The 21,791-nt window shown below is 49.2% G+C and overlaps 7 protein-coding genes and 3 non-coding genes across 10 annotated transcripts; 4 read left to right on the forward strand and 6 right to left on the reverse strand.

The window, feature by feature from the left end:
• Positions 1-553: 553 nt before the first annotated feature.
• Positions 554-1,306, forward strand: Aud_009785 (gamma-glutamylcyclotransferase family protein; the record flags this gene model as incomplete). Its single annotated transcript, XM_043294634.1, has 1 exon — positions 554-1,306. The coding sequence occupies one exon, from the start codon at positions 554-556 to the stop codon at positions 1,304-1,306; it is 753 nt and encodes a 250-aa protein (XP_043150569.1).
• A 609-nt stretch (positions 1,307-1,915) lies between these two features.
• Aud_009786 (adenine phosphoribosyltransferase APT1) lies at positions 1,916-2,631 on the reverse strand (the record flags this gene model as incomplete). The annotated part of the gene is made up of 2 exons (XM_043294635.1): positions 1,916-2,073; positions 2,136-2,631. The coding sequence occupies 2 exons, from the start codon at positions 2,629-2,631 to the stop codon at positions 1,916-1,918; spliced, it is 654 nt and encodes a 217-aa protein (XP_043150570.1).
• Positions 2,632-5,351: 2,720 nt separating this feature from the next.
• Positions 5,352-5,424, reverse strand: Aud_009787. The gene has a single exon. It is a non-coding gene; the product is annotated as a tRNA-Lys (tRNA).
• Positions 5,425-5,840: 416 nt separating this feature from the next.
• Aud_009788 lies at positions 5,841-5,913 on the reverse strand. The gene has a single exon. It is a non-coding gene; the product is annotated as a tRNA-Lys (tRNA).
• Positions 5,914-5,990: 77 nt separating this feature from the next.
• Positions 5,991-6,063, reverse strand: Aud_009789. The gene has a single exon. It is a non-coding gene; the product is annotated as a tRNA-Lys (tRNA).
• An 836-nt stretch (positions 6,064-6,899) lies between these two features.
• Aud_009790 (uncharacterized protein) lies at positions 6,900-8,646 on the forward strand (the record flags this gene model as incomplete). The annotated part of the gene is made up of 2 exons (XM_043294636.1): positions 6,900-7,049; positions 7,258-8,646. 2 exons carry the CDS (start codon positions 6,900-6,902, stop codon positions 8,644-8,646), a joined length of 1,539 nt encoding a protein of 512 aa, XP_043150571.1.
• A 474-nt stretch (positions 8,647-9,120) lies between these two features.
• On the forward strand, positions 9,121-9,794 carry Aud_009791 (RidA family protein; the record flags this gene model as incomplete). Its single annotated transcript, XM_043294637.1, has 4 exons — positions 9,121-9,163; positions 9,258-9,271; positions 9,384-9,557; positions 9,648-9,794. The coding sequence occupies 4 exons, from the start codon at positions 9,121-9,123 to the stop codon at positions 9,792-9,794; spliced, it is 378 nt and encodes a 125-aa protein (XP_043150572.1).
• A 352-nt stretch (positions 9,795-10,146) lies between these two features.
• Aud_009792 (C2 domain protein) lies at positions 10,147-14,456 on the reverse strand (the record flags this gene model as incomplete). The annotated part of the gene is made up of 5 exons (XM_043294638.1): positions 10,147-11,040; positions 11,099-11,683; positions 11,747-12,215; positions 12,266-12,451; positions 12,502-14,456. 5 exons carry the CDS (start codon positions 14,454-14,456, stop codon positions 10,147-10,149), a joined length of 4,089 nt encoding a protein of 1,362 aa, XP_043150573.1.
• A 930-nt stretch (positions 14,457-15,386) lies between these two features.
• Positions 15,387-16,293, reverse strand: Aud_009793 (uncharacterized protein; the record flags this gene model as incomplete). The annotated part of the gene is made up of 5 exons (XM_043294639.1): positions 15,387-15,416; positions 15,480-15,791; positions 15,858-15,980; positions 16,056-16,195; positions 16,242-16,293. The coding sequence occupies 5 exons, from the start codon at positions 16,291-16,293 to the stop codon at positions 15,387-15,389; spliced, it is 657 nt and encodes a 218-aa protein (XP_043150574.1).
• A 190-nt stretch (positions 16,294-16,483) lies between these two features.
• Positions 16,484-21,544, forward strand: swr1 (putative SNF2 family helicase/ATPase (Swr1); the record flags this gene model as incomplete). Its single annotated transcript, XM_043294640.1, has 1 exon — positions 16,484-21,544. One exon carries the CDS (start codon positions 16,484-16,486, stop codon positions 21,542-21,544), a length of 5,061 nt encoding a protein of 1,686 aa, XP_043150575.1.
• Positions 21,545-21,791: the final 247 nt, after the last annotated feature.

Raw genomic sequence — 21,791 nt, forward strand, 5'->3', positions numbered from 1 at the left:
CAAACAGTAAACAATGGTAGACCGCGTAGGACCAGTCGACAGCTCTTCGAAATATTGCGTCACGGAAGCAAAAGGGGACAGTCGCGACATTATGTTAGCAACACATCAAATCAGTCCAAATTAAGGAAGGAAATCACGTAGTAACTTCCAAGATAGATGGCATATTCGGCTGTTATCATAAGTGTCAGTGTACCTCTCTAGCACTAACAAAATCAGTCATTGTCCACATCGAGCCTATCGTATATGGACTGCGGAACGGTTGGTTAGCTGTGGCAACAATGTACCTTTTATGTACCAACGGACCCACGTGCCTCTCTGATCTGATAAGACAATAGGGCGTCGATTAGGTAATCAGGTACTGGATCCCGACCACCAAATTGTATTCTGATTGGCTAATGGCACAATCCCTGATCCACTCAGTTTATAGTCTCTGGCCCTCGGCTTACGAAAAGTCGACTCCTCATCCTCCACGATTCAACTCATCTGTTATCTAGTCGAACTACACTGTGCTCACCGTGATCTACTTCTGAATCATCCATTAAAGAAACTCGCCATGCAGGCTCAACCTCCCACCGAGAACCCCACGGTCGATACCGCACTCCTAAAAGACGAGATCATCACCACAGCAGTGGCAGTATCCGAGACCCCTCCTCCCCCGACCCTCCGACCCCTCTACTTCGCGTATGGCTCCAACCTCTCTTTCACACAGATGCGCCTCCGCTGCAAACACAATCCTACCCTCTCCTCGAAGCCCGTTGCTATCGCCCGACTCGACCACTGGCGGTGGATGATTTGTCAGGCCGGATACGCGAACGTATTGCCGCCGGCAGAACTGCGCATCGGACACCAGCTCAGCGAGGGAGACGAGGTCCCCGTGTCTGGGCCTGAAGACGACGTATTCGGGGTGTTGTATGAGATGGATCCGGAGGACGAGTTCTTGCTGGATGGATATGAGGGTGTGGATCATGCGGCGGGGCCGTCGAGGCTTGGCGATAAGGTGTCTGTTGAGATTCGGCCGAGGGAGCAGGGCCGTGGGGATTATAATAAGTGGTATGTTCCGGCAACGGTGACGCGGTGGCTGGATGAGGAGCAGCGCGTTTTGAGGATGGGTGCGACTGCGGTGGCGGGGTCAGGGCCGCAGGTCACGACGGTGCTGGTGTACGTGGATGAGGAGCGGGTGCGGCTGGGCTTCCCCAGGGATGAGTACATCCCGCGCATGAACCGGGCGATTCGGGAGGCCGAGTCGATCGGGTTCCCGAAGCACTGGGCAGACGACGTTATGAGAAAATCAATACCGTTGAATTAGTTCCTTGAACCTTGAGGGTGGCCTGCATGAGTCTACGGAGTTACGATACCAGGGTTATAAGTTGCAGTCTAAATGAGCAGATGCATTGATTCAGAGGTATATAGCAAGATATCTGTCTATGAGATGTATCCGGATTGCAATTCTTCAAAGCTGACCGTAGCTGTAGACCCAGGCATGAAAACTCTCTGCCCTCTCTGATGATATGGAAACTGCATAGAAGCCAAGCACTTGTGCTCGAGGCTCAACAAACATCTGCAATACCATGGACGGAGCAGAATCGGCCCATTTGTAGGGACTCAAGACACATAAAAATCGACCCAAGCATTTGATTTGCGGATGGTACTGTACTGCGTCATAGGGCCAAGCTCCATCCGATGCATGCAGCTGCTGTATCTCGGAGATTTTTCAGACCAGTCGACAACGAATCATCTCAATTAGTGTCGGCCCTTTCGAGACGGTCGAATTCAAAAAACGGACCAACTTTTTCGACGATCATCTGTTTTGTTTGCGAATGTTCATTTTAGCACATTAGTGCCAGGGAAAGTCGGGTGCGATATCATTAAATATAAGGCATTTTGATCCATTCATGCCCGATTGTCAGATAGACAATCACAGATATTTAGACTCCTGGCCGGAGAGAAGGGTGTACACCGGAGCAGGGAGCTTATCCCGTCCATTCAAGAACTCCAGCTCCAGGATGAAGATGAATCCCATGAGCTCTCCGCCCATTCTCCTGATGAGCTCTCCGGCAGCGTAGGCAGAGCCGCCTGTAACCAAGTCAACCAGTGTTAAAGAAGAAGATATTTTTCTTGAGACAAATCAAACTCACCGGTTGCGATAATGTCATCGACAACGATAACCTTCTGGCCGGGCTTGATGGCGTCGGCTTGCATCTGGAAAAAGTCCTGGCCGTACTCTTTCTCGTACCCTTGGGTCTCACAAGGACCGGGCAGCTTACCCTTCTTGCGAACAGGGACAAAGCTAGCGCCAAGTCTCAAGGCCAAGCTGGGACCGAAAAGGAAGCCCCGAGCCTCCAGTCCAACGATAACATCGGGCTTCTGGTTACCGTGGGTTTCGAGGATGTGCAGTTCGAGGCAACGGAGGAGGGCTTCGTGCAGGGTAGGATCGGCGAAGATAGGAAGAATATCCTCGAAGAGAATGCCAGGGGACGGGAAGTCGGGGAATTGGCGCAGAGCGGCGCGGAGTCTTACTTTAAGACCGGAGAGTTCGGTGGTGCGGGAGGGATGGGAGGAGGGGTGTCCGGCGACTTGGGTGGCGGCGGCATCTGGAGTTTGCGTGGATTGGGAGGGAGTTGACTGGGACATGGTGAAGAAGAGGGAAAGGAAGAAAAGGAAACGAGGAAAGGGGCGATAAAAAGGGGACGAGGTATTATAAAATAAAAAAAAGAGAGAGAAAGAGAAAGACAGGGGATGAGGGGTGAGGGAGATCGGAGGAGGGAAAGGAAAAAAAAGTGTAAAAATAAGTCTGGACGGATGTGATAAGCCCAAAAAAATATGCAACAATCGCTGGGTAGGTGGGATGGATGTATTGGATTTACAAGGTTGCAGTTTGACTTCTCTTTCATTTCAATCTCGATCTCGACCTCGAATCATGTTATATACTATAATGATTGATATATTATCCAAGTCTATATTTAAAACATATGTCTCTTTTATGAATTTTAAGGGCTTTATCGTTGAAAAGCAGTAAGAAGGCAAGGTGACCATCTATCACTGAGTACAAAAGTACATACAGAACGGTACCTTAACTACTAACAAACCCCTCTACGCGAAGGATTCATGTTCTTTTAAGATCAATAATACATTTAATAATACATCAAGAACCCCTCTATCTGTATGATTGGAACAGGCATCAGAGTCTAGAATCCCTCCTCGTCCATCAATTAATTATATTCACCATCAGCCCATCTACAGGGATAAAGAGAATGTATTAGCAGACACTCCTGGTGGATTTTCCTTTCCATTTCTCCTCTTTATTATTTGTAAAAAGCATAGATTGCAAGCGCCATGCCAGATTGTGAGACACGACAGAGATCACTCTTCTGCCCCTCTTCATGGATCAGTCTATGTGGCTATCTATCAAAGAATGCTCCTATCTGCGCATATCTTAGTGTCATCATGCAAGTTTTTGCCATAACATGAATACATGACACGCTAGATCCAAAGCCCCTCCCCTCATCTGCGCCTTGGAACATTTCCCACCTTCTAGACCGTCTCTCATGCTGTGACTCAAAGGGTAGGCGATGTGAAGTGCATTCTATATTGGTTCCTGATATTTGTATCTCAATCGACATATCTGGACGTACTAATAACAGACTTACTGGTATTCACGGTCAATCATTACTTCTACTCATACGCCCCCGTCCTTGAGACGTATCTGTAGTGTCCATCTCCAACTTGCGGTCTGAAGCTTGTGGATCCTTAGGGACTGATCCCTCCGCTACTACTGCGAATTCTGGTCTCTCAATTGTTGTCTTCTAGTCTATCTACCTTAGTGGAGGGTCAAGCTAGTGCACTCTGAAAATATGCTCGGACTGAAAGTCCCCCTGATCAAGCTGCCACTCCAGTTACTCAACAAACTAATATGGCTTCTCCACTTCCGCGAGCCACTAGATAATTGTTGTGTTATTGTTGCATCGTCTGCCTCGGACGAGTACCACCAATCAGACAGAAATTGCTAGCTATGTTTGCATGCTGTGCATTGGAAATACCTCTACTGTTATGTAGCAGCAGTAACTTGGATTATCTTCCTGACATCTATAACACCTGTAGATGTCTGGCTATGTACGACCGCTCGTGCTTCATCAATACTGTCTCTCTCTTCATCATCTCCATATTGTCTGCATTCAAATTTGCATGATAAAGTGATACACGGTTTGGCAAGCGGATGCATATCATACATGACCCGGTTAAAGGTAAATATGATGTCGCAGGCCTAAGGGCCATAGTGGCATCCGCAAAGCATGAGAAGGGAGGACATAAATTCGTCAAGGAGTCGCACCCCATTGGTATCATACAACTTGTGGCTTGCAGCTCAGATCGGGCTCGTGTGCTGACAAGGAGAGTTTTTACACAGCTTGTCCACTTCCACTCCAATTATACCGGGCGAATATCTCAAGATTAATGGCTTAATATCCGCTGAACACCCGTCTTAGCGTCTAGCAAGGGTTCATCATCCATCGTGCAACGCTCGGCTTACCCGAATGGACTACCTCCTGTCGTTTTCGCACTACGGAGTCTAGTCTCCTCGCCAGACCACTTCAGGAAGCCAGCACACTTCTGCCAATCTCGGCTCCCGTCAGGATGTAGTTAGAATGGCAGGGATACCTGACTATCATATGCAACCGGATACCTCCTACTGGTATTCCATTAATGAAGAGGAACTTCGTACATGTGCTTAACCCTTTACAATCGATTACTAGGTAGTAAGCCTGTGCAAGGATCCGCAGGTCCGCATATGCCTCGCCTCATAACAACAATAATAGTCCATATCATTTGGATAATTCAGGAGAAAAGATGGTAGAAGTAAACATTCCGCAAAGAGTCCTGTACCTGCCTGGTACTTGACATCCGTGAAGCCTGTCGCTGTGCTACCCTGCTACATACCTCGTACTTACAGGCTTATGGTTACAGCAATGTCCCCGCCCTGCAGCGGCTGCAGCCACCATGCATTTTTTGAGTCCGGTGCACACTACTCATGTGTGGCGTACATGGGGCTCTGAGTTGCAGCCGTATCACAGGCAATCCGATGTTCGGAACACTGATTGAGATCAGACCTTTGTTACTTCAACGTCGACTGGGTTATTTCTGTTTCCTCCCTGTCTTCATGCATGGTGTTGATTCATTTGGCACGCTTTGGTTGATACCTGGGCGACGGAGTAGGGTACCCAAACTGGGCAGCATCGCACGTCAGGGGCTGGCGCAAAGACCGCATAAATAGCCCTCTACCCCCTACCCTACTCTCTAACTTGGTCCAATTTGCTCCGGGGGACGGATTAAGCTGGACTGAATCAGGCAAAAAAGATAGCCGAACGCGGGGGTCGAACCCGCAACCTTGAGATTAAGAGTCTCACGCTCTACCGATTGAGCTAGCCCGGCTGCTGCTTTAGTGGTTGGATTGCGGCTAAAATGTTCTAGGAGGAACATGTGACCAGTGCACAAAACTACCCTACGTGTTACGGTTGTCGAGCCATGGACTGTGGGATTAGAAGCCATACTGAGTTATCAGCTTCATTGAGTTACTGTCATCTGGGGCCTCTGTTGTCATTTGAGATCCTCAAGCCACATCTCCTCCATATATCCTACTCCAGCCTGGTGGTGGCTTGACGACGCGAGGGCAGCCGGCCTTGACTGCTCTCTGAATTGTCGAATGCCTGCCACTCCTTGAAAATTACCCCATTGACGGGTTCAGGGTAATCCGAATCGACAGAGGGGGAGAGGGGTGGGATGGGATTAATAACGGTCAAAGGATGTCCATGATATGGACTTGCCAAAAAAAGGAAAACAAAAAACGAAGCCGAACGCGGGGGTCGAACCCGCAGCCTTGAGATTAAGAGTCTCACGCTCTACCGATTGAGCTAGCCCGGCTGCTGCTGTAGTGCGGCAGGCAGATTTATTGCCTTATAAGACAGGCACAATATACATCAACAAAAAGCAAAAATGAAAGCCGAACGCGGGGGTCGAACCCGCAACCTTGAGATTAAGAGTCTCACGCTCTACCGATTGAGCTAGCCCGGCTGCCGCTTTAATGAGAGCTAGCGAGAAATTTGAATACATAAACCAAGAGGAAAGTCAGCAGCGCAAACACGGCTGATCTCGACCATTTACTATACCATCTTTGCCCTATGGGATGGGGGTTGGAGGATATTCAACCAAGGTGTAATAGCTTGTCCACTGCCTTGTATTTCGTACCGTATGATTCCGAGAAACATTGCCCGCTCAACGCGATACTAATTGGTTACGTATGGGACATGCTGAACGATATATATTCGCATGGTTTTGTTGCTTGTCTCCAACATTCCTTGGAAACATCGAATCGGCCATAGCATAAATGGGTAATGACAAGCCTAAAAATGCTACGAGATAAAGTAGCGCTTGGATAAGCGTTAGATCTCACTGGCATTTAGCATCACATCCAAACGACAATTGTTCGGTATCAGCAAGCACATAGCATCCTTCGATTACGGTACGGGCAAGTACAACACAGACTCCAAGAAGCATACAGAGAACGCATCACGTAGAGACATCATGAACAGAATTTGCCAAAGAGCAAATCATACAGATGGTATTGAGCGAACCACAGACGAGGTACGATAGCATACTTGTCAGGTAGTTCGCCACCTTGGACAATTGCTGAGCGAGCAGATGCCACGTGACATAAATGCACGGACCAGTTCGCTTAGATGTACGCTAAAACAGCTTCAGGCATCAGTACAAAAACCACGTTTTCTTTCTCCTTCTCACTGATCTCCTTTATAATTTTCCAAGCCGCGCTTCTGAATCAAGCAGAATGTGCTACATGAGACCGTTAGGTGTACTGTCTCATACTTAGTAAAATCGTCGCTCAAAGCAATATGTCATCCGCCTATGCTGTCAATGAAATGCAGCAGGATCTGCAGCTGCAAACTCTAGCTCGATCTTTCGAAGCTCTCTTGCTTACCATTCAACACCTAGGCTGCAAGGAAAGAGATCTGCACCGGAGGCTGAAATATGCACATGATGAGGTAAATTCCAATTCCCACCTGCATTCTTATTACCAATACCCCTCTCCTGTTGTCTCAAATGACGAGAAAATCGATTAGCTCTAGATCAGGAGTCGCTTCTGCGGCGGTGACGGATAAAGTCATGTATTATCTGATGAGACTTTTGAATAACCTCTGTTGTTGATTGCACCGTTCCAAATCACACGCATACTGACATCATGTGCAATAGTACCTCAAGTTAGCAGATCAACTTCCTAATGAAACCAATTCACACACCAGGATCGTCGCGGAGAAGTTACTTGGTCGACATCCCGGAAACGAACCCCTTCATAACCAATCCCTAAATCCCCTGGATGTAATCAAGGCACTGGCAGACTCTGGAAACGTAGGAAGCGAGGCACTTACTGCCATAAAGGAAGGACTGGAATGCTGCAGATCAATAAACCGCCCCGACAATGATAAGCAGCTTCCCGAACTCAATTCATGTTATGTTGCGACCAGAGCTGGCGTATCAGGCAACCTAGAAAAAGACTTCACCACCAAGGGCACGCAGGGAAGTTTGCGTTGTCCCTTTTCGAAGCCTAACAATAAGCCCTCTGAAAATGGGGAGTCTAACGGGACTGAGGATGCCTTTGCTACCCAGAACGGTGATACGTGCGGGCACGAGGACCTCGATCCCATTAAAGCTGAACAGAATGATAGACGCTCTAGTTTAACGACATCTGCAAAGTCGAGTTCAACCAGATGCCCTGTTTCTAGGTGTCCAATCAGATTCATGGACAAGCATAGTCCTGAGGAAATTGCCGACTATGTCGAGAGACACAAGCATGAGATCCCGCGCAGCCATGCAATATGCGTTCAACGTTACCAGAAAGATTCTCAAACGATGCGGCAACTTGACGCGAAGTATGGTAATCTTATCAATATGATCCAAGGCTTGTCAGTCAAACATCAAGCGTTCCTGCCAGGCCATAGCCAGGACGGCATGGCAGCATCCAGTTCATCTGCTGAACGAGTTGAAAAATGGGCAGAAGACGTTGGAATGAAATCGCCTGAACAAGAATCACCCAGCTCTGCCGATGAACAAGAAGCACCAGACACCGGCGATGATGAGAGAAAAGCACATTTCGACCGTCCTTTGCGCGAGGTGCGTGTTGGCGAGTCCCCAAGCAGGCCTTGGGGAATACCGATTCCAGTTCCCCAACCGTCTTTCACATCTGCCATGCACTCGCCGCCTACTCCGCCCTCAGACTCTGCCAAAGAGCCATTGAAAGAACCATCTGACCTTCCTGCCACTGCGGACCCTGCCAAATTTTCTTCTTCTGGCATGAGAACTGGTCGGTGTCCTTTCGGCCATGATGCTCCCAAAGCGGACGACTCAAGGCACGATCTGCAGATCGAAACCGTTCGTAGCGAAGCAAGCAAGAGCGAAGTGCCTGACACCCCTCGGCCCCCTCGCGAAGACAGCGCGGAGGGGTATTTCCAAACTGGCCAAATCAACCCAACTTCGTCCGCAAAAGTGGTCTTCAATGGACCGGTTTTCTTTGGGTTCTCTCCGGAGCAAACAGCATCATTTCTGCACGAATTGGGCAATACAGTGCCAAGGAAGCCATCATAATTCCGAAAGATCTCGGTAGCTGTCTCGAAATACGCATCAGAAGCATTCGGTCTACCTTGCCAATGCGGCAGTCACTACTAATCCTCACGACGTCATGATTTGCATGTGATGACTTTGTATACTAGCTTACATACTATTTGACTTCTTCTCCTTAGCGTTAGGAATCATTTTAACCTGGCATATAATTCAAGCGGTACTAAGTGGTCCTTCGATAATCTAGATGCGCCTTTCTTATGTCATTATTTGGTGGGGAATGTTAGTGGGGGAGCGAACCATCAACAACTTTCCCGCGGAATAGATAGACAGTAACCTCTCACAACCCCTCCGCCCCCCATGCTTAAAAGCAGCTCTCGTCTTCTCTCCCCATACCACTCCTCATCTCTACCTCGTCTTATAACCTTAGCTCCTCGATTTTCTGCTCATTACCCTATTACACGCACCTACCCGACCCCATTTCACTGCCAATCCGTCAACATGTCTGGCATGACTCCCGTCTTCACAAAGGATGCCTGCCCTCGTGAGTCTGATTCACCATTGACCCTCCGGGTTACGGGCCCGGTGTAGAAAATGAAATGAGAGCAAGTTCACTAATCAATTGATCGCTACTGTAGCTGCCGGTCCCTACGTAAGTACTACACCCGACCCCAAATTCGAAAGTCCGGGACTAGAATCTACGCCCCCATACCGATTCCCATGAATCCAAGGCACATCAATTGACCCTTCGCCAAATGACTTAGTCCCAAGCTATCCGTGCCAACGGGCAGCTCTTCATCTCCGGCCAGATCCCCGCTGACGCTAGCGGCAACCTCGTCGAGGGCAACATCGGCGAAAAGACACAGGCCTGCTGCAACAACATCAAGGCCATTCTGGACGCTGCCGGATCCAGCGTCGACAAGATCGTCAAGGTCAATGTGCGTTATTACCATTTGCGTTATTCCTCTTGATTCAACGATTGCGGAGAATGTGGGGTTGATGCTGACTCTGCGATTGTCCGGTCACAGGTCTTTCTCACTAATATGGCCGACTTCGCCGAGATGAACGCTACTTATGAGAAGTTCTTCACCCACAAGCCTGCTCGTAGCTGTGTTGCTGTTGCTCAACTGCCCAAGGGGGTGCCGGTCGAGATTGAGTGCATTGCTCTGCAGTAAACTAGATTATCTCATTAGAAAAAGGCCGTCGATATATATGGACGAATTTGTCCGCAATGAGGGACGAGTGAATATCGACCATGATGGGATAATAGCCCCAATTGTCCGTGAATTTCATTCTCATTAACAATTAGATATTCGTTATATGTTTGCTGTCTAGGTTTCATATTCAACACCCTCAATCCCGCGAAATAAATGTAAATTGCATTTGAAACTCGTCAAGCAAGCAAAAATTGGGAATCATAAACTTCATGTGGTCGAATGATGCTAAAATGCAGAACTGCAGACGAAACGAGAAGCGCAACAAAAAGGTGATCAGTAATAGCACGATCATGCCAGCACCCCTCCCAAGTTATCTTCGTCCAAGAGTGCCCGTCATTCTTCCACCCATACCTGCCATAAGACTTTGCTTCACGATAGCATCCGCAGCAGCAGCCGCTGCGAGCCTTTCCTTTTGACGGCTTCGATCACGTAGATATCCAGCGGCTTCTGGTCTCATACGGAGAATCCGTAAAATCATATCATCATTTGGTTCTGCCTGAGCCTCACGCCTTCTCTCCTCTTTCATTTTCTTCATTGTCCCAAGATTCCGCGACAGCATGATGCTCTTGACTCGTCGCGTGTTCGGCACCCCAAGGATACTGCCAGCTCCCCCAGATCCGATATGTGGTGGCGCTGAGGCTCGGTTCTTATGCACTTGCTGCCGTGATATCGTCGCTGATGCCATGCGTTCAGAAGTACGGATCAAGCTCTCTGTGGGTTCAAAATAGAAAAAGTTCAGGGTCTGGATCTCGTGGTACTTGGGTGATTTCAGAACATCGAGAGAGACGCCGTGGGCTTCACCAGTTTCCTCATCAACAGCATGGAAGAAATTCAAGAGAAGTACAAGCCAACGCGACACAATGTCAACTTCTTGCATCGTAAGAGGTTTTTGATGAGAAGGTTTATCCGACAACGGAGGAACCAGCAAGCCTTCGATGGTGGCAAGAACCTCTTTCCACAGACGCGCCATGACCATCTTCATTGCTTCAGACGTAAGAGTTTTGTTCATGATTGCAAAATTATCGTTGAAATAGTCAAAAAGCGGTTTGAGTGCATTCTCCACTTCTATAGCGGATGGAGTTGTTGTAGCATATTGCGGACGATTTCGGCTCAGGAAGTTAGACACACTAGAGATGCTGAGACCTCTAGACAACAGGGATTTGAGAGTTCGTCGAGACAAGCAATGACTGATGTACGCAGAAAGCTGGAAGAATGGTCAATGTCCTGAAGACAAGTCAGTCGGCTATGGGAGAATGACCTACCTTTTCGGTGATTTTGCGAGTCATATCTCTTTCGGTACGTTTTAATGTCCGAAACGCTTTGCCGAAATAGAACTGGATGTCATCGCGCTCCCCTTCCATGCTGACACGAAGTAACAACCTGCCCTGGGTGTCTAGATCAAGCCAGTACTCCCTCGGAAGAAAATCACTGAAATGCACGGGATCGAGTTTGATCGAAGTGCGACCGACATAGTCGTGATCACCAACTGCATCCCAGTCCCAGATGGTCGCAATGATATTTAGCGGTCCTTGTGTTGTTATGTCGACAGCATCATCCCATCGTGGGTTCAGGTTGTTGTAGATGATTCGAGTCTTCGCAATTCGCTTCTGATACTCATCTGTGAGAACAACATAAGGATCACTGCTGCCATTCATGTCACAGGCTTTGAGATCTTCGGCTTCCACGACCTTTATCGTGAAAACGTAGGTTGTTGATCTGCGGATTTTCTGTAGCTGCGGGCCCGCATGTTGTGCAATCACTTCCGCACATCCGTCGACATTGATCTCACGCTCAAGCCTGTCGAGTTGCGAGAGGGCATATTCGATATTATTCAGTTTGACGAGAGACTGTAATTTTTGGTCAGATACCCGGGACCTGGCGACGCACTTTGAATGATAACGCAAGCTTACCTCCGGAAGAAATTGGAAAGGCTCAATTTTTTCCTTGCTTGTCCATGCTTCCTTCGCCATTTGCATTATCTTTTCCTGCGTAGTTTGATTCATGGCTGCCTCTTGATCTGGAGACAGCCGATCCATTTCTCTGGAAAACATTTGTTCCAACAATTCGCAGTATCGTGCCACACCCTTCCCAATAGACTTAGAAAGGGCAGTCATAAATTTTGCGTACTGCAAGTCATCGTCCCACCCAAGTTGAATCATCTGCTCAATCACTTGATTGAAAGAGCGGAATATGTCGATCACCGACACGCTGTGTCGGTAGTCTTCAGGAACAACATCTGTCCAGTCACCAGCCCGGACAGTGAAGGAATCTTGTCTAACTGCCTGTTCAATCCAGTCCATGACTTTCTGATCAGTTAAGCGAATCCAGCGCCATACAAAGTCTTCCAGAAGACTTTCCACGTGGAAAGGGAAAGTGACACTGTCTCAGCGTCAGAACAAATACACCATAACGACGAACGCAGTTCTTACTCAGGAAAGGCCTCTACGAAGAGCCGCCGCGTTGCTGTCAGTTGTTTATACAAGTCAAAGCCATCTTCCAGCTCAACATCCTCCCCTCTCGATTTGGCTTGTTCCACAATTCTGACGACCATCTCGTGGGCGTCTTCCGCAAATATAGGGAGGATATTTGTAAGTAGAATGTTATAGGGATTTACCCTAAGATCTGTCAGTCACGAAGCGTGCGCTACTGAGGATTAGCCTCTTACCCCATAATTTCGGGATTATTTCGATATCGCTTCCGTATCTTCTGTGCAAGTTTCATGATGGCATCGCCGAGCTGGATGACGTGGTGTGGCTCCCAGGTTTCTGCCTCCACTGGGACAATCTGTCCTAAAAGTTCTTGGTACTTCTCAGTTGCCTTTTGCGCGAGGCCGTCCTGCACATAGGAGCGGAACCGATCGATATCTTCCAAGTCTTCGGTGTAGTTCGGGTCGAGCTGTATGTGGTTCTCCAAGACGTACATCACCGGGCCAATAGGACGCGGCTTAGCTTCAAAACAATCCATCATTACATCGTACAGTTCCCGGAGTAAAGCTTCATGGAGGGAGGATAGCAGCTCTTGCATCGACAGAAGATCCTGGATTGTCCATTTGCTCCTGTCAAATACAACAGAGGCCATAAAACTTTGTCGTTTTTTGCCCTCTGACGGATGTGTTTCTTTAACAAACGTAAAGGCAGAATCAAGGGTGTCAAGATCAATCTCGTTGTCCACGAACTTTGTTCTTATGATGTCCAGGAACAATACAACCCTAGAAAAGCTCGGTATTCGCCAGCGAAGGCATACTTCATTCAGCAATTCTGTGGATTGTTTGGAGAGGAGTTTCATTGACGGTGATTCCGAAGTAGCTGCCGTAGCTTCGATCTCGCGATCCTTCAGGTCGTGACTCAGTGTCAGACCTAGAATGAATTTGTACATTGACCTTGGATCTGACGGTATGAAGGTATACGTATCAGATTCCTCAGAATTATTATTTGGGTCGTCAGACAACGACAGAGAACTCAGGTCGATAGATTGGTCAATCACGTAGGAGACCGGCCGGTCAGACATTGTTCGAGTTAGCGGTCCAGCGTTTGGATCGTTGCTCTGGTCAGCGGCATTCGCATTGAACTGCGGAAGTGCACCGCCTGGGGTACTTTTGGCGAGCTCCGGATTTGACTGTACGATAGCCAGCATCATTTGCGACAAATCCGGACCCTCACTCTTCTTCCAGTGTTCATAAGCTTCCTCGTTATCAAAATCTTCCCTGGATAGCGTCTTCCGCGTCTGGAGGTTCAGGTGAGCCTGATAAGTTTTCAAGTCCTGAAGAGCTGCCTTTTCGGTCCATACGCCTCTGTTCTTGTCAATGTCGGATTGGACCTGGTGGGTACTTATGCCAAATATCTTCGCGACATGCTGCACGAGGGGCATGTCTCTAACATCGTAGCTGAGAGATGTTGTCGTATCAACCGTCGCCGTCGGTCCGCTCGCTTGCATAAGATCATGATCTTGGGAAAGAAGTTTGTTCTCTAGAACAGATAATCTGTTTGCGAGTTCGGGCCGATCCTTGTCCCAGTCATGGTCTTTCAGGATCAGCGCAAACAGCCGAACGAAAAGGGCGACATGTCTGTCCACCATAAATTTCCAACTATCGTCATCTGAATCTTTCCCCTTACTCAGCTCTTTTGTCGCATTTGAGTAGAAAATAAGGACGAGATCCTCCGCTCGGCGATCCTTCTCCATCCGCTTCTTGAACGACTGATCTTTCAAAGTGTTGAGAAACGCGGCGAATGTCCTCACGACCAGGTGATCTTGATATTCCTTCCTTCTCTCCTTCCCCATAAGAACTCCCGTTAACCTCTTCTCAAGCTCAGACACGAAGCCATTTGGGAACCTCGTGCTCTTCGAATCTCTAACTAGCGAGAAATCGCTCATCAAATCATGGAAGGAGGTTGACGCCCGTTTCGGACGCGACTGTGAAGCGGCAGAGACATTCTGTATCCGGCGAGAACGAGGATTCAAAAGATAGGTGATATACGCGACCCGTAGAGCATAACTGTAGGCGGCCGAAGAGTTCACCGGGCGCCTGCGCGATGCGGACAGATTGCGGGAATGACGAACTTCATTTTGAAGACTGTTAATCCGTCGGTTTATGCCTCGGGACTGAGTGGATGATGTCGACATGAGGAGATTTTCTCTCTCTCTCTCCCTCTCTCGCTATTTCACAATTCAACTGCACTCAAGGAGAGGGGAAGGTGCGGAGACCATGGATTAGAGGATTCACGACCAAACCACTAGCCAGCGCGTACTGTCAAATCAACTTTCATAAACCGCGAAATGAAGAATCGATTCGCAGAATCAGGAATGCGGGATGGGAGTGAGGGATTGACCCTTCAAGAACCAAGATGGGTTTGTTTAAGAAAGGGGTGCGGGAGAATGTTTTGTTGCACCTGAAACAAAGCTTCCCGATAAACTGACGTAGTTACAGTAGCGTAGCCCTTCTGCCCAAGAGCCTCGATCAGGGTCGCACCACTCAGCAAAGCGCCGGCCTCACTCGCGAGCTAAGTATTTCTGATTTCCTACAATGCTTATTATTGACCGCTTATTGAATCACTCTATGTGAATTGTTGAGGTGCACATAATATGAACGCGGCTATAATAGTACATGCAATACTCTGCCCTAGGTACATCATTCAGTATGATGTTCCCCAGCGGTCTATCTGCTCTTTATTCCGGTTAGAGTGTTATCAGTGGAGAGAAGTTGACGAGGCCTCTGGACTAGCTTGACGCGCTAAGAACCTGGTCTCCATCTATTGTCCTGCTCCTTCGATGGCAAATCCGCTGCAGTCTTGGTCTGCTTTGGTTCAGGACGTGCTACATTATGGGCAACTGCAAAGCCATGATCGACATCGACATAGCAAAGATGTCCTATCCAACATAGGACAAAGAACCCCAGCACTTAAATGCTGGCAGTATGAGAAGTTGATGCATCCCGCAACGATAGAGGCACATAAATTGTCCTTCCACACTTATATGAATTGACAATCAGACCTTTGATTGAAACCGTAAAAGAAAAACTGCACCGTAGTATTTACACAACAAGAAATCAAACCACTACCAAGAGTCCTCACCGGCCTTGCGAGCCTGCATATCAATGTCAGTATGATTCTCATGCCACCAGTGCGAAGACAGGGTTCATAAACGTACTGGAAGAGCACTCGCACCGCCAAGCTCCTTCTCCAAGCCGCCGGGATAAGTTTTTGGGACGCTGGGCTTGTCAGGGTAGTACAGGCTCACGACGCCGCAGAGAGTAAGGAAGGTTGCGATGAAAGCTCCAATCTGGAACAGGCCTTTGCGGGGTGTGACATGGTTATATTGCTCGGGACTGAAGACGCCGAGAATTTCATTCTCCTCGTGAACGGGCTCGCCGAAGTTCCTTCTCTCCTGCTTATCCCACCAGTCGCCGTAGGGGTCTCTGAGAGCACGCTTCACACGAGGGGGATTCTGATAACCTCCGTTCTAGAAGCGGACCGCAGGTGTCAATTGGGGAAAGATCCAGCACCCCGGACACGATAAACGACATACCTGCAAAGGGTCATCAATCTCAGCTGCAGAAAGTCTCCGGATTTGTGAAAATGAGGCGCGCGGAGCGGTAAAACGAGCAGCAACCTGGGGCAGGCGCCGGGTCAAAATCCGCGAGGACAGCATCTGCGTGCGACTGTTAACGACGGTTAAAGGGACGTAAAATTCGACATTGAGGTAGACTCGGAGATGGGCTCTTACCGTTTTGCTGTGTTCAAACGCCGAATTGGTGAGTTTGGGAGTAAAGGAAGGGCAAATATGCTCGCTCAAAGGGAGTGGAAGTGCAATGACGGGGTTCGGATTAATTGGAGGTTTGCGGAAGCGATAGTGAAAGAGCCTTACTGCCTCAGGCAACCAGCTGCCAGAGCCCCCAGCGCGCTTACATACACGTCTCCTCGTACTCTTCGTCACCAGATGAAAAAACCACTCCTTCATACATTTTGTCGATCAAGGTGCTTTTTCAACTGCCAGCCACGCTATCGTGCCGATAACTATGCCAAACTTTCTGTGGCATCTCTACCAGTTCATACCTATCTATTGATGTTAAATATATCCCGTCCGACCTCGTCCTCGTTGGGAAAACTGGGGTCAGCCGCAAAGAGGGCCCCTGTCGTCCGTGGTAACAAGACATGCAAGACGGAAGCTTGAATGGTCTATCACACCACAACGATGAACGCGTGACTCTTGAGAAAGAAGACAAATCATTGAATACCCCTGCTCTAGATGATCCACCTAATTACGCGAATCGCGATTTAATCCCAGCCGAGTCCAAGGAAAATGGAGTCCCAACCGATCCGACCGAGGGGCCTCCGTCCAAGAGACGAAAGCTTGCAGGACCAGACAATTCGCGCCGTTCAACACCTCGACCACCATCGCCTCCCTGGAAGAAACCGGGTGTTGATGGGCCGACCTCATTCCTGCAGGATGGGAAGCGGAGGTCTTCCCGAGTCAATGCGATTCCCCTTGAGTTGCAGCCTCCGTCAGACAAGCGAAAAACGCGTGCAGCGCAGAAATCTACCGTAAATAAGAATATTTCCGGTGGTGGGAAGGTCGTCGCTTCGTCGCCGCTGTCCACGAGTGTGTCACAGTCGGGTATGAATGGGAAACATACCAGTGGCAACTTAACGACGGCATCGCCGAGGACTGCGACTCCGAGGGGCGCAAGTGCCAGGCGACGCCTTATCTCACGATCACCAGCACCCAGGCAAACTCACTCACGGACGAGATCTCAAAGTTTAAGTACTTCAGTCCCTAATGGCCCTATTTCGAACAAGGCACGATCGAACCGATCACCCTCGAATACCACTTCAACGTCAATAATCGGAATTGATGAGTCGAGGAATGATATCGGGGATGAGACTGAGCTAGGAGACGAACAGGGTCATCGGGTGCCGAGGCTGCGAATTAAAGTCAAGAAGCCTGTTATTGGGTTCCAGCATCCTTCTCATGTGGTTCCTCCGCGGAAATATAATTCTTTCAGGGAATGGCTTGAGAGCCGGGAAGGTAGAATAGAAGATGGTGCGGTCCTTACGCCCGAGGCAGCACTCGAAGAAGCTCGGAAGAGATGTCGAGTTTTGGAAGCCGCAGAGCCTGGCGGTCTTCTGAGCCCCGAGGTATGTTCTGCATACTTACCGGAGCAACAGGAAGAACCAGCGCAACAATATTCACATCAAGACCACCTCGTCGCTCATGTCTTGTACTTCAAGAAGCTTCTTGACCAGGAGCACCGCCGCCATCGCAATACAGCAAGGCTACTTGCTCAGTGGTGTGCTGACGCGTGGAGGAAGCGCAACAAGCGCCCAGAAGATATCCTCAGAGAGCAACAGGAAGAGGTGCGCGTAAAGCGCAAGCAACTGGCTAAGGATCTTCAGAAAATGTTCGACTTGGCCCGGGCGGAGGTTGATCGGGTGCGTCTAGCACGCTGGGAGGAAGAGCGGAAAGTGGAGGACCAGCGGGCCTTAGATCGCGCAATCAAGCAATCTACGATGCTGTTCGAGAAAAGGCGTCTGGAAATTCTTGGAGAGACTGGCAGTGATTTCCCTGATTCAACGGACGCCGAAGAGACTGGAACGGATGTGACTTCCAGTAATGAGGAAGATGATGAAAGCAACATGTCCTCTGCGGATTCGGAAACTGAGGATGAAGACGAAGTTGACGATGATGAGGGGTTGACGGCGGAGGAGCTCCGGCAGAAGTATGCTGATTTGCCCCAATCCACCTTGGTTTCAGACCGTGAATCTGTGGCTTCCGACAATAGCGAGTCTTCCGATGGCACACATACCTCACATATACCTCAGAAATTGGAGGACATCAATGATTCTCAGGGCGGAACGCCGCTGGAGCAGATTGAACTGGACGAAATCGATCCAATCCTCCTTGATGATAGCGAAGACGAATCTACGGACATGGATGATGATATGGGCGATAGTGATGAGGATGGAGATGCCGACGACACAGACTCGGATGAGGGAAGCGACGATGGACCGGGACTATTAGGATTCTTCTCATCAAAAGATCGTGGGCTGAGTGATGCTCACCACTTTGACGATGAAGAAGGGGATGATTCTTTAGCTAATCTGAGTCACGAAGATGGCACTGGGTTCGACGATGATGGGCAATCAGTTTCAGCCGACGAGGACGACGATGAGGAACTGGAGGATGCAGACGAAGTTTCTCTGGTTCCGAATGGTCCTTCAAACTCGGGATCTATCTCTCAGGCGACGGCCGAAGTTTCTCCTGTAAGCGACACTTCTGATGGAAAGCAAGCTGGACAGGCTGAAGTGATCGATGCCGACATGACTGCTGCTGCTCCTCCGGAAGATCCGGTTGCTATCGACACACCGGATGATGCGATGGAAGAAGGTCATCACCAGCAGTCTCCCCCTTCGATCAATAACTTGGATGAGCGAGAACTTCGCCAGAATGGAGGGGCATCTAGCGAAGCATCTCCTGGTACGCTTGCAACAAAACCCTCTGAACCCGAGTCTGTTTCTTCTTTCGAAGCGCCCGGTGAAAAGCCGCCTCAGCCAAGTGAATCTCCCGCTCCTGGGTTGAAGACGCCGATACCGCATCTACTCCGTGGAACTCTGCGAGAGTATCAGCATTATGGGTTAGATTGGCTTGCCGGACTCTATAACAACCACATCAACGGTATTCTTGCCGATGAAATGGGTCTTGGCAAGACTATTCAGACGATTGCTTTGCTTGCGCACCTGGCCGTGGAACATGAGGTTTGGGGTCCACATCTGGTTGTCGTCCCAACGAGCGTGATTCTCAATTGGGAGATGGAATTCAAGAAATGGTGTCCCGGTTTCAAGATCATGACTTACTACGGCAGCATAGAGGAACGCAGACAGAAGCGCAAGGGTTGGACCGACGATACGAGCTGGAATGTATTGATCACTTCTTATCAACTGGTGCTACAGGACCAGCAGGTCTTGAAAAGAAGAAATTGGCATTATATGGTTCTTGATGAAGCTCATAATATCAAGAACTTCCGCTCTCAAAAGTGGCAGACATTGCTTACTTTTAGGACCCGCGCACGGCTGCTTCTTACAGGTACACCGCTCCAGAACAATCTCACGGAACTATGGTCTCTTCTCTTCTTCTTGATGCCTTCTGACGGTGACGGGACTGGCATTGAGGGATTTGCGGATCTTAGAAACTTTTCTGAATGGTTCCGCCGCCCCGTAGAGCAAATCTTGGAGCATGGCAGAGAAACAATGGATGATGAGACGAAACGAGTGGTTACGAAACTCCATACTATCTTGCGTCCTTACATCTTGCGCCGTCTCAAAGCCGACGTCGAGAAGCAGATGCCAGCAAAGTACGAGCACGTTGTTTATTGCCGACTTTCGAAAAGGCAGAGGTTCTTATACGATGGGTTTATGTCCATGGCCCAAACCAAAGAAACGCTTGCATCAGGCAATTACCTCTCTATTATCAACTGTCTGATGCAGCTGCGCAAGGTTTGCAACCACCCGGATCTCTTTGAGACTCGGCAGATATCGACGTCATTTGTGATGCCTCACTCCGTGGCCACTGAATATGCAAGCAAGGAACTACTCGTTCGGCGGCGGTTGCTATATGAACATCCCCTCACGAAGCTGGATTTGGACTTTCTCAACCTGGTTCCTATCTCTAGAGAAGATATCTCGCGAAGGTTGGCAGACGATAGTACTAGGCTAATGGCTTACGGACCCTTCAACATGCTCCGAGAACGTCAGTACAAGCGCACGAATTGGCAAATGATGTTCGACGGGTCTACGGTGCAGTCAACGCTCGAGGCATTGGAGAACGACGCCAGAAAACGCAGGATGGCGGAATTGGAACGGTGTCTTTACTTCGAATCGAAACGCCATGGCCGTCGACCAGTTTATGGAACCAGTCTCGTCGAGTTTCTCACTGCGGATAGCAAGCAGAGACCAACTCTGAGTGGTCGTCCTCAAAAGCAGTCTCTCGCGGAGTGGTTGTCAAATCGGTCATCTGTTCTCGCATCGATGATTTTGTCCATCGAGGAGCGGTCCCAAGCCATGGATGGTTACGTCAGACGTTTCGCCTGTGTTACGCCAGCTGCAGTTGCCTCCGGTATTACAGAGGCGGCTTTGACTCCTATTGAAACCCGTTACTTGACCGAAAAGGAGCGTTTCCCTGCTTATGATCCGTTCCACGAGGCCCAGATGCGTCTTTCAATCGCTTTTCCGGACAAGAGGCTGTTGCAATATGACTGTGGGAAACTGCAAAGGCTCGATAAGTTGCTACGAGATCTTAAAGCCGGTGGTCACCGAGCCTTGATATTCACGCAGATGACAAAAATGCTTGACATTCTGGAGCAGTTTCTCAATATCCATGGGCACAGGTATTTGCGACTAGACGGTACAACCAAAGTGGAGCAGCGCCAGATTCTGACCGACCGGTTCAACAACGACGATCGCATCTTGGTCTTCATTCTGTCCAGCCGATCCGGTGGCTTGGGTATCAACCTGACAGGCGCTGATACTGTGATCTTCTACGATCTTGACTGGAATCCGGCCATGGACAAGCAATGCCAAGATCGGTGCCACCGTATTGGACAAACGCGCGACGTCCACATTTACCGATTCGTCTCGGAGCATACTATTGAAACGAACATTCTCCGCAAGGCCAACCAGAAGAGAATGCTAGATGATGTCGTCATCCAGGAGGGTGAATTCACTACAGACTATTTCACCAAGCTGGACGTCCGTGACATGATGGGCAATGAGGAAGCGGAGGCGCAGGATGAAGCCAGCGCCGCCATGGACCGCGTCCTATCCAGCCGGGTTACCACGAGTGGCTCTCGGGTTTTTGAGCAGGCCGAAGACAAGGAGGATATCGATGCGGCCAAGAACGCACAGAAGGAGATGGAACAGGCTGACGACGACGACTTCGGGGATCGCAGCATTTCGCATACACCGGGGCAGGCGGGCACTCCGTTGGCCACTGGTCCCGAGGAAGGGGAAACACCTGGCGCACAGCTCATCACCACGCCGCAGATTCATGGCGTAGATGAGACAGTGGATGTCGAGCCTCAACCCAGTCATATCGACGACTATCTCCTGCGCTTCATGGAATGGAACATGAAGGATGAACCGCTTGTTCTCCCCCCCGATAAGACAAAGAAGAAGTCCAAGAAGGGCAAGGAGCACCGCCTCAGCAAGAGACGTCGCTAATGTGCGGGCTCTGCAGGCTTGGCTTGATTTTTGCTCGTTGGACTACATATACGGGCTGACTGCGAGGATCGGTCAGTCCTGCTTGTATTACTATTGTTTTTTCTCATTTTTTTTTCTCCTTTTTTTCTTTTTTCTTTCTTTTCTTTTTTTTGTCATTACATGCTCCCCAGTGTATGATGTGGCATTTGTGTTATAATGTGTATTGATTCCTCGCGTCCCAGATTTGGATACCTGGACGCGTATGCTT

Source organism: Aspergillus udagawae (assembly GCF_001078395.1).
Source record: "Aspergillus udagawae IFM 46973 DNA, scaffold_8, whole genome shotgun sequence".
In the NCBI taxonomy this organism is placed as follows: Eukaryota; Fungi; Ascomycota; class Eurotiomycetes; order Eurotiales; family Aspergillaceae; genus Aspergillus; species Aspergillus udagawae.